The 14891-nt window shown below is 31.8% G+C and overlaps 1 protein-coding gene across 2 annotated transcripts in view; it reads right to left on the bottom strand.

The window, feature by feature from the left end:
* Positions 1–14891, bottom strand: part of PGM3_1 (Phosphoglucomutase-3) — a gene marked incomplete at its 5' end in the record, with an annotated part of 34594 nt that overhangs the window by 1349 nt on the left and 18354 nt on the right. The window contains 5 exons of one of the 2 annotated variants that reach the window (XM_051211582.1): positions 1540–1756; positions 5293–7173; positions 10150–10446; positions 11944–12381; positions 13833–14120. In XM_051211582.1, coding sequence (XP_051071657.1) covers positions 6937–7173; positions 10150–10446; positions 11944–12381; positions 13833–14120 — 1260 coding nt within the window. In that variant the 3' untranslated portion in view covers positions 1540–1756; positions 5293–6936. Of the gene's footprint in view, positions 1–1539; positions 1757–5292; positions 7174–10149; positions 10447–11943; positions 12382–13832; positions 14121–14891 lie in introns of those variants that run through there. The other variant, XM_035734207.2, reaches the window with a different exon arrangement.

The raw sequence follows: 14891 nt of genomic DNA, 5'->3' as shown, positions 1-14891 counted from the left end.
TTTCAACCTACTGCAACGGATAATTATTGCTTAATTATAATATACTGACATCTACATAATGAGTATGGATTTCATGCTGATTCATTATAAGGAAGGATAGACATTGTAGTAAATAAAACGACTATGCTTATCTAAATCCGCTGATTCATGAATAAATCATTTCTAAGCATACGGTAATTTTTCTAATAACTTGTAAATATTTACACATATAGATAAATTGAGCTGTTACCATTTCCAGTAAAGAAAAAATGCCTTGATTCTTGTTAGTTTTAAAAAAGGGTTATTCTAGTGGTAAGAACTTTTGAGCAGTAGAATATTCACTAGACCATAGATTTCAACAAAACATTAGTAGTTGAACGCATCGACAACTTCATTTATATTAAAAGTCTGATCAGCCTTAGTGGGTTAGTGTCTGACGAAATCTCTGCATGGATTCGAAAAGCTCGTTTGGCTTTTGCCAACTTACGTCACCTATGGCGAAGGCGAGATATTCGTCTATCAACTAAGGGAAGAGTATACGGCGCAGTAGTTCGTTTCGTTCCATTTTACGGCTGCGAAACGTGGCCATTAAGAGTGGAAGATACTCGTAAGTTTCTAGTGTTTGATCACAGATGTCTTAGACATATTAATCACATCTGCTGAGATCACCAGGTGAGTAACAGTGTGACTAGATGCAGGGTACTAGAGAATGATGGTAGATCAGTTGATGAGGTTGTGAATCTTCATAGACTGAGATGGTTGGGCCATGTATTACGCTTGCCTAACTACCAATTACCGCGACGTGCAATGCTAACTAGTGTTGGAGACGGATGGAAGAAAGTTAGGGGGCAGCTAAACCAAAACGTGGCATCAGTTCATAAAGTCACTAACTTCTGGTCTGAACCATGTTGGTAAATTTATACTACTTGGTTGGGGTCCGCGCGATTATCGTAACCAGTAGTTGGGTGAAGTTGTACTATTGACCGTACTGATATGATGGTAGCAAGGTGTTGCTCTCTGTCAACCAACGTTAGCAGCGATCCGGTCTACCCATAACGGGAGGATGAGTTAGACAATGTAGGGATTAAAAATAGCACACCTCGCCTTACTACGAGAATTTCCGTAGCCATTGGTAGTCCCTTTAAAGAACAAAGCTAACACAACAAGAAATACTTGCAAAATGACCTATGTGACCAGCCTCAAGTAACTGTTCTTTGGACTCTGCGGTCATTCTTCCGGGTCACTCTACTAATAATCTAATTTCCTTTTAAGGTACCACAATAAATATCATTCTACGGTGTGAGTAACCGGGGAGTGACAACAGCCTACACATCCTTAACAACATTCGAGACAAACTTAGTTAATTCACCTCCCTCTTTATCTTTCAGTGCTAAATATTCTCAATATAAAAGTGGTCAAAGTAACTCAACAATTGATATATTGTACTCGAGAGTTACAGCTGATGCAAGTGACATCGATTATTTTTTAGCACGAAAAAGGAGAGCATTAACATTGAAGTGGGTTAGTCATAAAAGTAGTAAAAAAAGAGGATGAACTTACTGTTCATAAACTAAACGAATGGGTTTGAATTCTCGCTTATTGATTTTAAAGGTTGGATTTGAGCCTAAAATCCGAATATGATGTCCATCACAGAATGGTTGACGTTTACTATGACCACAAGAACACCACCAATAAACTTGGTTAGGTTCACAAATTACATGAATTGGTCTTTTACCGGCAATTTTCGCCTTACTTCTAGGATCTGTTACAGGAATTTCTATGCAGAAAAATGTTACGAAAGGATTATTGAATATTTTGGTGGTAAAAGAATAACAAATTTACATTTTAAAGCATGATAAACAGATTAAATTTCCTGACATTTTAATTCAACTTACAATCGCAGTTTTATTTCATTGATAAATTTTCATTGAAATTACCGTCAACAAAATTGGTGTAAAACTTTTTAAGATTCATTTGAGTATATAAAAGCTAGAAATTTATTAGATAACATATTGTAACCGAAATGAAATATGTGTTAATAATAAGTAGAGTATATCCTGAGTCATGAGTCAATTGAAGCTAGACCACCATGGGAAGCCTGGAAGCACTGGACGGCCGTTTTGTCCTAACATGGGACTCGCGAGATTCGAAACCAAGACCTATCGGCCTCGTGCGCGAGCGCTTAACCGGCATCCAACGGCGTTAATGTCTAACTTCAACCAATCTTCGAAGTTGCACCACCGTCCACCATTGTCTTCAGTGAGTTACTATTTCACAACAGACCTAGTTGAACTCTACTGGTCACGGCTTCTCACTAGAACTCCAGGAAATACCTCTTGGTGGTCTAGCTTCAATTGACTCATGAATTCAACTATTAAATTACTATAATATCCACAAAACCCCTATCTGATTATGGATAATAATTAATGGAATTTCTGTGCATATAAATGTAAATTTTAAGTTGAGTAATGATCAGTATGTTTCTATGTTACATATCCATTCAGCTGTCCTTATGTTAGGACTATGGTTTTGATGAATTATCAAAATATTATAAATGAAAATAAACTTTGAAAATGAAAGATATTTACAAATGAATTAAGCATGTAAAAAACAGGAGTTATAGTATGTCATTTAGATGGATAATTATTCTACACAGAGATTATAACAGATGTAAATAGGTAGGTTAGTTATTACACAATCCATAGAATGTTATTCTTATTTGTATGAGAACAATAATCCGTAGAGAATAGTGTGCTTGTTTAACGAAACAACGCTAAAAAGCCATAATAGTAAGACTTATGCTTGATATTTGTCCTAAAATACCATTTAAAGTTTACGGCAAATCTGATTCTCTGTCATAAAAACTAAATGCATATCAAGATAAAAAAATGTCCACCCCAGTAAAAAAAACCAATATAAGTAATCGTATGAACTATTATATTTAATGCGTAGTGATAATTCATATATATATATATGGCTTTTAGCTAAAAATGTCTAATTAAATTGATGGTACAATTTTCTTTCTCAAATTAATCAACTCCTTTGATGTCATCAATCAAATAATTGACATTGATAGTTATAAAAATATACAGTTAGCACTAATCTGGCAAGGTATTACGCATAAAAATGATACAAATCTGTCCAACTGTCCTTTTAATATAATTAATGTACATTTTATCTATTATATTCGCTGTCTTTATGAATTTCCACTATTTTCTCTTTTAACTCTTTGTGACTATTATCTTCGCATTTATTTCGTTATCTGTCAGTTGATCTGTGAAGTGATGCTACTTGAACTAATACAAAACTGTTACAAATTCAGTTATATGTGGTTTTAAATGAAGAAAAGTCGATAGAATGAGTTGTTTGGAGAAAAAAAAACGATTAATGACAAAATGAGAATGGTTGATTTAAGCCGACCGTAGTTAATATATAGTGTTTCAAGAATTCAACAGAATAAAATAGTCCAAAAAATTAACTCATTCATCAGCTTGAGAAATGTAATGACCTAATTACTAATGAAGTCCACTAAGTATGTAGAAGATTCACCTAGTTAGTGCTAGTTGTGACACAGAAAAAATAAATGATTTAAGTAATGTATTGTAAAGAATTGTTGGGAGGTTGTTGAAGACGGTTTGAAAGGAAACCCTGGACTGAGGTTTCGTATCATTTGACACTTATCAGTAAGATCTACTCGTAATTTCGAAGACACTGATACTTCCTGGCTTATTCGATGTCCTGTCACTCAGCATCATAGTCACAGACGATACCACTGAGCTATTAGGGTGATGACTGATCTGTTGTAGGACTGGGGTGTATTTACAATTTTCTGACTAATAAGTACTGATAAATGTCGTGTTTGCCGAGTTCTTCTTGTTGCTGGTTGAATTCTAGAGATCAAGTTGTAATGTGAATTTAATATACATGACATCGGTCACCACTCAGTGATCAATCGGCTATAAGAACAGCAGAATATTTTTCCTGCTGCACAACCGTGAGACGTCAATGGTAAAAGAAATATATGCACCCAAAGTACTTTTGTATTGGACTTTTCATTTCCCGTCGTTCTCAACAATGATAACCGATGGAATGTATATGAAGTAAATAAAAATCGATATTTCATTAGCACCATTATTAATCGTTGTCACTAATGAAATCAACACAGTGCCTCAAGTCACTGACTGCTAGTCTCAGTCATATCGGTAGATGTAGATTGACTGGGGTCCACGCGATTCCCCTAGTCAGTACTTGGAGATTGTAGGTATCATTACCAAGGTTTGATTTGATAATTTTGAATAAATTGAGCATTGGGTAATATCCCAATGAGTAGAAAAATTAAATTTTCTGACGTTTCGTGACTTGGTGTAAGTCACTTCTTCAGAAAATAAATAACCAAATTAAAATTAATCCAAGTTTAAATAGTACTATTTAGTAGTTGGAGATATTGTGCGATGTCGCTCGATATTGGTCACAATGGCGCAGATGCATTCACTCTTCATTTTCCTTCAGATCTTGAGTTTCAAAATTATTTTATACCTTTTATTCTGTGAAATGGTCTTTCTCGAATCATATTCTCCATTTCTAATCGTTTATGTTATCAGTGATACTTCGAACATTTTAATACCAAACTTGGTAATTTCATCTCGACGTGAGAATAGGATGCGGCAGATTGAGCCGATTCACACGTGTGCCAAGCTCTTTGTTGATTATGATTGTCCAAGGAGATCACGGAGTTATCCAACTTTCTTTAATGTTAAATTCTTACTGGTAACCACGACCGCTAGTATTTTTTGGTAGAAACTTTCACGTGACCTTTGGCCTTTTCTGATTGATTGTCACTACTTATAGTTTGCTAATCTTCTGTGTAGTTTAAAGTCATGATTTCGCTACTATATAGACGGATTTGTATTATTTCGATTTATCTGCCTAAATATCAAGTTTCCTTGCATTCGCGTTGGTATTCTTATATTCATATATAACAATGGAATATTAATGAGGTGTTGTTCACCAGCTCCTGATCTATCGAATCCGTAATAGAAACTATTCGTATCAGAATAAGTTCAATCGTTCTTCAATTAGCAATTAATGTAGGCCCGTACTGAACCCCAGTACTCTAAATAACCGTAACATAACTCGTGAGTTAAAAAAGAACAGCAAACATTACATGTTACTACCTATTTCCACCTCCATCAGTTGACTGATTTAGTAAGACCTAGTTATTTCCATATTAATCATTAGTACTATAGAAGATCAGTTAACAACGGAGACTAAATAAAATTGAATCATAATACAGATATATGAGTTTATCAATACCTTGAAACCTTGGAGTTTCCGGATGAGGCAGTGGTTTACGTTCACAATTCTCATCAAAACGTTCATGATGTGAACGATAAAGTGTTCCTGGAGGGAAATAACGTCCACCACATTGAGGTAAAAAAACACATGATCGAATTTTGAGTAAAAATGGAGAAATTTCGGAAAAATTGTGCATTGAAATGTTTTATCTGAAATGGAAATAATTCGAAATGAAAATTTACATTTACTAAATAAATGAAAAACTTCATTAAGTCAGTCTGACGTAGTTTTTAAAATTACAGAAAATATTACTAGTGCATGAAAGATTAATCTTAAACCCAATCGACTAATTGGTTTTTAGACATTCATCACAACTGATTAAATTATTTAAATATAACATATTATTGTATCTTTTATAATCAAATATCATACAATAACTCAACAATATTTGTGCATAATTCATTTTAAAACGTCAATTTATCAGTTACTATATTATGGTAACACGTTGCTCAAATGTAAATAGTGATTGACTCAACGGTGGTATTTCTTTAATTTCACCTTCATAGACATAAAGTACAATAACTAGATTGTCAATCTTGAAAATCTTAAAATACAAAACTTTAGCAACTCACAATTAGTCACTACATTAAAATTTTAGAATTTACAAAATCATTTCTTCAACAAAGCAATCATTTATAAAGACTTCATATATATATATATATATATATATATATATATATATATATATATATATATATATATATATATATATTTACCGAATAGATCACAAGCAAACAATATTTTTAATCATGTTCCCTAAAATAACAGAAAAATATGATTGCGAAAAGAACAATGATATGAACAAAGATTTTCCACTGATAAAGTTAAATCAATACGTAAAGAACTTAGAACTCAGAAAATTGAAGCAATCACTATTATTAATTAAATTTTCACAAACACACAGTCTCATATAATTGATTGACGACTGAGCGGTAACCAATATCATGTTTGTCAAGTTGCAACATGAATAGCAGGAACCGGTCAGGATTATAAGGAACTAGATAAATATTACATTGGTCACTACTTATTGCTAAATCAGTTGTAAATATTATAATCCTACAGGTCAGTCGTGACCTGGGCAGCTTAATGGTAGCGTCTCTAACTGTGGAGCTACATGACATGGGACAAAATCTGTTGTGAGCACTTCTTTCATAACTATGAGTATAACCCATTGACGAGTGTCAAATAGTATGAGACCTAGATCTAGAGTTTCCTGTCGACTACCTCCAACCATCTAACACATAGTCTTCTCTTTCTAAAACAAAATTAAAAATAAGACATTATTATTAATAACATTTGTTCTGTATGAAATTAATTTATTGTAAATATTCTATATCACATTGTAATACACATTATTTCATGACATAACATTATATAAATTAACTACTTAATAATTACCATCAGATATAATCGAGAGGAGAACATAGGAAAAAAAACAGTAAAGAGACGAAAGTTATAATTTCACAAGATTACAAATAATAACAAAATACATCAAAATAACTAAATATGAATGAATAAATCACGACAGAACAAAAGGAGGAAAGAAAGAGCACCGATCAGCACATTAATTCACAGTAATTACGATTAAAAATAGTTGATGAATCAATTACAAATGGAATGAAGAGGTTTAGGAGGTGTAGGCTGAGGACCTATTCCACCGGCTAATCTATAAGTTATTAAAGCGATTGTTGCGGATAACCAATCAGTTGCTTCATGTGTATACGATTCAGCATAAATACGTACAGTGTCTTCTGTGCCTGAAGGACGAACAAATGCACGTGATGTACCAATTTTATCAACTAATTTATCAGCTTGTTGAACAGCTTCATCGACAGCAATCTTGGGATTGTAAAACACATATATATTAGAAATCAAAGAGTAAATGATAAAATTATTATCATCAACAGTAGTATTAAGACTGAACAGACCATAATATACAAGAATTATTGAGACTAGATGACGCTTAAAACTCTTATTACGAAGATGTAAGTTTTAGCAAAATTTCAATGAGAAATTATCCTTTTACATTTATGTTACGTTTCACGATTTAGGTATAATATTAGAGAAAGTAGATCCCAGAAATTTATTCTGATAAATAGCTTACTAATCACTAATCATTACAGAAACCTAAATTTCTTTGAGCTTAAAAACAGTTTTTCCCCAGTGATAAATAGAAGTTATAATTGTTAATAAACATCAGTTTATAATATTAGTTGACTGTTTGAGCTTTGAAATGTTAAACGATAATTAGCCAGTGCTATCATTACTACTGTTTATAAATTCCATTGAAGAAAGAATGATTTTTCACTAACTGTTGGAATAAAATCAACTAATATATGTCAAGGTTATGCCGACACATTTTAAACAGTTCTGATATATACATACATTATCAAAAGACTAAATCTAATTGAATATTAATTTATATTTTATATTAGTTCTACATTATCTATGTTTGTACATTCATGCGGTTATGTTATGTCGAATTGTGTACAAATATACCATTCTATACACTGATTATCACTAAATGACTCGACCACCCGATTGTCAGAATAGAGAACAACCCAAAAAGCAGATAAAATCTAATTATACAGTCCGAATTTATGAATCGCTTATACAATAATACAGAGTAAAATCCTGATCACACATCAATCGAATTAAGAAATTACGATATGGGAACAACCACTTTACGAGTTGAAAAGGACTGAGTGATAGGTCTGTCATACACTAGAAATAATTTCAGAAAGGTAAAACACACAACTATGATTTATGTCAAACAAAGGCTTGAAAGTAGCGGGATGAGAAAAACATAATAGTTCAATTAATTAATAATTATACAACAAAATTATAAGCAGCAACTTCATGTAGGACTGTTTCAAAAATTCACTTTTGTTTAATATTTATCCTGACATAGCAATTTGTAATTTGTACACAGCTTTTTAGTTAATCCAAAGAAAATTTCGATGATGATGATTGGTTCGAACTCTTACAGATCATTACAAGTTACTTTTCTATATTAGTCACTACAAGTCAATCTAAGAAAGATATATTATTGGTAGATAAGCAGGTCAATAAGTTTTCTGTATTTTATATGTGTGGTGAATGAACACTCAGTTGGAGGAAACCTATTCATAGTTTAATGCAAAATATGGAAATCATACATTAAATACATTATTTGCGCATATTATTTCAGTTGTCCTTTACGTGCTTCACGGCTATTTTAATCATGTTATTACAATTGCTCTCTGTTTCCCTTCCTGTTCTCTCCAATTCAATTTTCTCAATCTTCAGTTGGCAGGCATTCCACTTCCGATTGATGCAACATTCTATGTATATCTGTCAACATAAGTAGCATACATCGTATATACGTGAACTGTTCTATAGTAATCTATGAAAATAAGATTCGATGCTTATTCAAATGATGAGAGATCTAGGCTTGATAGCAGTTTATAAAAATATCTCAGAACTTACTTAAATAAATAGGATAACTAAGTGAGTCTACCTCTGATTTAACATTAACTACTTTGAGTGTTTATATCACATGTACATTCCTCATTTACTCTGCCTGGCACGTATGTATCTATATATACTTGAAATTTACTATAAAAAGATTTCCAAACATATGTTACACAGATCCATAGGATGACATTTTATAACTTTAACGGACAAATGATAAAATTATTTAACCTAGATATGTAAGATTAAATGTGAAACTTAATTCATTTGATTAATGTGACCAAACGAGTTGTAGTAATAGATCATTGTAGTAGTAACAGTAGTATGGTAATAGGTTTATAGGTTTTAGTCTCGTGATTAACATCTTATGTGTCACGTTTCTAAACATCAAGAATGTTTGACTGAAAAATGACTTTACATTCGTATTCTTGTCCATTTAAGATACTCATAGTGACACAAAACTTATGAATTGATATTTGCACAAGTTGAAGATGAGGTTAATAAAAAAAATATTCATTTAAAAAATTGTTTTTCTGAATATTCTATCTAAACCATTCCTAGTAATGATATCAGTGAACATCAACAAGAGTGCAAGTATATCCAGCTAATGAGTCCTAAATAAGACGAAGCACACGACCTAGACTACACTGATCTATACACAATACTTCTATGCTGTATAACTTGTAATAAAATGGACGCATCGAGACAATCTACGCAGGACGTATATATCTCGACAAAGATCGATTAAAATTTAATCGACAATACAAACGAAGGGATAATCCAAACTCTTCGCAATAATGATTCAGTGTAAATCTCTAATTAGCACATTTAATTGTTAAACATTTAGTTCATTAGAAATAAATAGCACTGGAAGTTTACAGCAAGGTTGAACATAGTTGTAACTCTGTATTCCACTCTGCTTCAGCTTGTGCACCTGTGCAGTATTCCAGACTAAGAATCTAACAAACAGTCGGATTTAATAGAACTTCAAGAAGCTTTAAAATTTTTATTATTACGATCAGTATTGAATAAGCCCTAACGATCATTGTTTGAACACTTGTACACAATTGTAGAGTAGGGAATTCAGTATATTAGTAATTTACAGATTATGATTAACTAGGTAGGTGAACAGATAATTGAGAAATATTTTACATAAACAACTGACGTAAATATAAAGCGAGAAATAAAGTCCCGAAGCATCGAATGAACATGAACACATCTATAAAATAGAAACTCAATCATTCAACTATCACTCCATATATATATAAGGAAAGAGAGATTACTATGGAAACATTTCTATTACTTAAAAGAACTAATCAATGTAAGTAAACTAGACCTTGACAATAAAATTGTTAGATTTACTTGTAGTTCAATTGGACTTGTTACACGTCTTTCATCCCATGTAACTTGTATAAGATCACGTTTAGCTACAGTAACTTTTAATTGTTTCGATGGTAAATCATCATACATTGAAAACCAATTAATAAATGACCAATTTAACCAAGCTAATGTATATTCCACCAAGAGAATATCAGTTATAGCATCCCCAATTGAAGTATTAGTTAAATCAATAAATGTACGAAGTGGATTGTTCACATTTAGATTTTTTGCAAAATTTAAAATATGTTTGGAAAATAATACAGTTCCATGTCCATTAGCCTATTCCACAAAAATAAAATATCAAAAAAAAGAGAGAGACATAAAACAAACACAAAAAAGAGAATGAATAAATAATTTGGAAACAAAAATGAGCCAAATCAAATGAAATCCCACACAAAGTTCTTGTTTGTTTAGTTCTCAGTATATTTAGTGTGTAAATCTAGCACAGTAATGGATCTATTTAGCGATTAGATTTCATTATCCGCTCAAAATGTACATATGGTAAAAGATATCGATTAATTGAAATCTTAAATATTTACAACGTGAAATTATGAAGTGTTATTGAAAAAGTGACTTTACAATCAAGCTGAAGTCATAACGTCACATTGACACTATCATTGTAATTATTTTTGCTATTATTATTTTTTACTGAGATAGTAAACTCAGCATGGTTTTTCTGAGAAGCAAAATATATCACAATAGGTTTGTGGGGATTGTTGAGTTTTAATTGAGATCATGAACTGATCAATGTTAGATCACCATTGAAAACCTGAGAGCATTGGACGGCCGTTTCGTCCTAGTGTGAGACTTCTCTCAGTAATGCTGATTTCCTCATTGAAATAGTTAAGAAAAATATGTTCACTAAATATGAGAATACACATGAGATGTTCGTCGACATTCTATAAATATTGTTAACAATAACATTGGACGTATGTCCTCTCACATAACTGAGCAATAAACAGTATCATTAATCAATGTTAAAAAACTACTGGAGGAATTCAAAAAATAAGTGGATCAGTGTTTTGTATTCCCAAAGCGCAACAACCTTTGGAAACCAGAGCAAAGATATTTTCATAAAGCACAAAACACAAACCGGTTAAAAAGTTTGTCAATAAATTTTTTTAAGTAAATGGTACTAAAGAGAACACATAAACTAATCATAAGGCTAGAGATGCTCGGAAAATTTTATTAGAAATCACTTTTCAAAAATTACTACACAATTATTTTTTGAATAGTCACCATTCTAAAATTAGCTATTACTAACTGAGGTTGGATAACCTTTGTATTAGAATAAATACTGTTTAAGCAGTGTATTAATACTTTTGGATCGGAAAATTTAACCTTACTTTCATGTAGTTATTACTAATTATTGCTTTTCGGATTTCCGATTAAGGTAATATTAGCAAAACCTTCTAGTAGAGAATGTAGTCTAGATACTAAAACTAAACGATGAAACATCAAGAGCCGCTGAATTTAGTGTTTTTAGTAGCTACACATTAGCTAATTACCCAACAAAACTTGGAAAAACTATAACTCTCTCCAAGTATCGTTAATAATTTGTTACGAATAACTTGGAAATAATTTATTCAGATCCAAATTTTAAGAAAGATATGAGTTTTCTAAGGAAACACTTTTGGGTGCACCTTCCTGATGATTATCAGGAAGATTGAAACATTGATGAATGGAATATTACACTGAATATATTGAAATGTTAAACTTCAGTTATTGCTATACCAGATCGAAATTAAAGGTATAAATAATACATAAATTTATTACCTCAAAATAAATCCCAAAATCAAAACTTTGCGCTGCATGATGCAAATGTTTTACTCCAGTTGGAACACAAACTACTGATACATGAAGATGTTCAGTTAAATAACGTGTAGACGCAGAATTTGCATAAGCTGTCTGTATGACTCCGATAGTTAAATTACGATCGGAAGATACTGACTTGAGAACTTTAACAAGAAAATGAGCAAAAAGACATGATATACGATCACCATCCAGAAGTTCAACTTGTTGAGCTACAGCCCCAGTTAGATGTAATTCTTTCATGTCATTATTTAACCTATTATCTGAAGATGATGAACAATGTGTAAAAATTGGTCGAAAATAGATTAATCTATCAGCATCTCCATCGATTGTTGCCCATCGATCTGGATACATGATAGACTGTTCATTCGGTGGGGTTAACTTTGGTGCATTTAGTGTTATCTGTTAAACAAATAGGAGAACGCAGCACAGATATAACTAAGAAAAAAGGTAAAACAGCTATTTAAAATACGAACAACGGTTGCTGTTCACAACTTCAGTGAAGTGAAGAGCAAAAACAATTTATTAACATTTCGTATATATCAGTAAAAATTCAAAGAACTTAATATCTGGAAAAGTTAGGCTTGTAAACACAGAAAAATATGTTAGGTGGTTGAAAAGTAATCGACCAGTAGCTATGAATATAGATTTTATGTCATTTGATAGTCTCGTCAGCAAGACAGATTTATAATCTTGAGGGAATTTATGCTTCCTGAGAGATTTAAGCGAGTATCACTCAATATCACGAGATTATAAATACACATATAAAGAAATACGGCTATTGGTAACACGAGAAATTATATATATTTACCATATTCCTCAACACACTTCACCATTAAACACAATAGTAATAAATATTTAGGAGTAAAAAACTATCAACTCATCCTCAATTAGAAAGATATTAATTGACTTCTCATTATTTCTACACTTTTCAATAAAATTAAAAACGACTAGTTTCATACTGTACATGTAAATACAAGGTTTTGAATATGAAATTCAGTTCGACTAAAATACACATATGACTGACAGTTGGTATATTGAGATACGTGTCAATTTACAAGTTAAAAACTCAGCATTTTATATGGAGACTATTCAAATGTTGAGAAAACATTTAATTAACAATTAAATCGTAAGGAATACAACAAGTCCAGTTACCGATTGTTTTTATTTCATTATCGAATACAACCGAAATACTTTAACTAATTAGATTCCTCTAGCTCTAAGTAGCAAGAAGATGTATATACGCGTGTGTAGCCATTATACGTGTTGAACTACAAACAATTAGTGTGAACGTAAAACCAAATATGTTTGTAGAGTAACTGAAAGAAATTCTACAGAGCCTTCAAATTAAACTTTCCGAAATTTTAACTTAGTGTTTATGTATTCAGATGACAATAAGTATGATTAGCTTTGATGGAAGTGTGACCAACGGCCTGGTATTTATAAGAGTTTAAAATTATAGCCCAAACAAATGAAATATCGAGAAGTTCTACAGATTAAATTATCACATAAGGATAGTTTTTAGAGAGGGGATTCGCTAGATAGAATAATACTAAATGTACTCACTTATGGAGACACTAGTTTCCTACTTGGTTTACACCGTTTCTGTATATTGCTATGCGGATATAGTTAAAAGCCAAAACATCTGGCTTTTAATCAAATGAGACTCCCATCAAATTGTGACCAAAATGAATCTATTTTTCGACATCTAAATCATGCATATTGTGAGGTGGAAAATCGAATTTTCACTTTATTTAACCCCTGATTTAATGTGGTTTGTTACACAATATGCAGATGTGGTTTTTGCTAAATATTGTTCGTAAAAAACAAAAAAGAACATACAAATAGCTTACTTTAACAAAATCAGCTCCACAATTTTGATTAAGTAACTCTTTTTTCTCTGTCTCTGTATTATATAAGTGTAATATTAATCTACGTGGGCCTTTGACAGATGAAAAATATGCACGAAAACGTTCTAAAACTTTAGAACCAACACCATGTGCACAATCTATATTTAAATGTATTGATTCAGTACAACTTTGTAAATTTTCTAACGCGGTGGTGAAACGTTCAGCAAAATGATGGACGTAAATAGTTTCTAAATCAACAAGTTGGTTGGAACATGGGCTACCAATTGAATTCTGTAATTTCATAAAGAATAGGAAAATAGTACGGTGTGATATAACATAGAAATAACACCGAAACCTATCTAATTTAAAATATTAACTAATCTTATGTCTAGTTTAGAGCTTCGGTCCATTTAACTGAAAATTTCACATGAAAATACAAGCTTTCACTAAAAACACCACAAAAACGGGGAATATAGCTCAAAGGGAGAAAAAAAAGACTCTACATTATTCATCTGTCATATGTCTCATATAACTTTTACAAACTCTAACGACCACATAACAAAATGTATGGCCTTTGTGCTACTTTTTATTTTTCCAAGTCGGTTAACGATATCAACTTTCATGAGATTAAATTTGTTTTTTTTTAATGTAAGTTTCTAATTCCATAGACTGAATGCGAAAATTTGAATGTGCACCGTCATAAACCGTGTCGCTCATTTTCGTATCAAAGCATTCTGAAGCTTACAGACTCCAAATCATCACAGAGAGTGAGCAATCAATTAATTAATAATCTTGAGTACGCTCTGATTGATTATCTGACCTCCTTCAGATTTCCTAATAGGGGAAGATAGATATCAGGTATTGCCTGGCCTGAGTATCATGAAAAGCGTATAATTCTGTCAACAGACTTGAAGGTATAACTCGCTTGAGTTTGAACTTCTTATCTGAGAGCAACACATTGAATATTATATTTTACTAAAATTCCAAACTTATCCATCCCATTTGTTTAGCTAATCAATGGCAATTATTATCTTCCAGTTTCTGTCCTTGAAATCACTAACT

The sequence above is a fragment of the Schistosoma haematobium genome, chromosome ZW (assembly GCF_000699445.3).
Source record: "Schistosoma haematobium chromosome ZW, whole genome shotgun sequence".
Lineage (NCBI taxonomy): Eukaryota > Metazoa > Platyhelminthes > Trematoda > Strigeidida > Schistosomatidae > Schistosoma > Schistosoma haematobium.
Note: the sequence above shows the minus strand (reverse complement) of the source record. Positions and strands in the feature narration are given on the sequence as shown.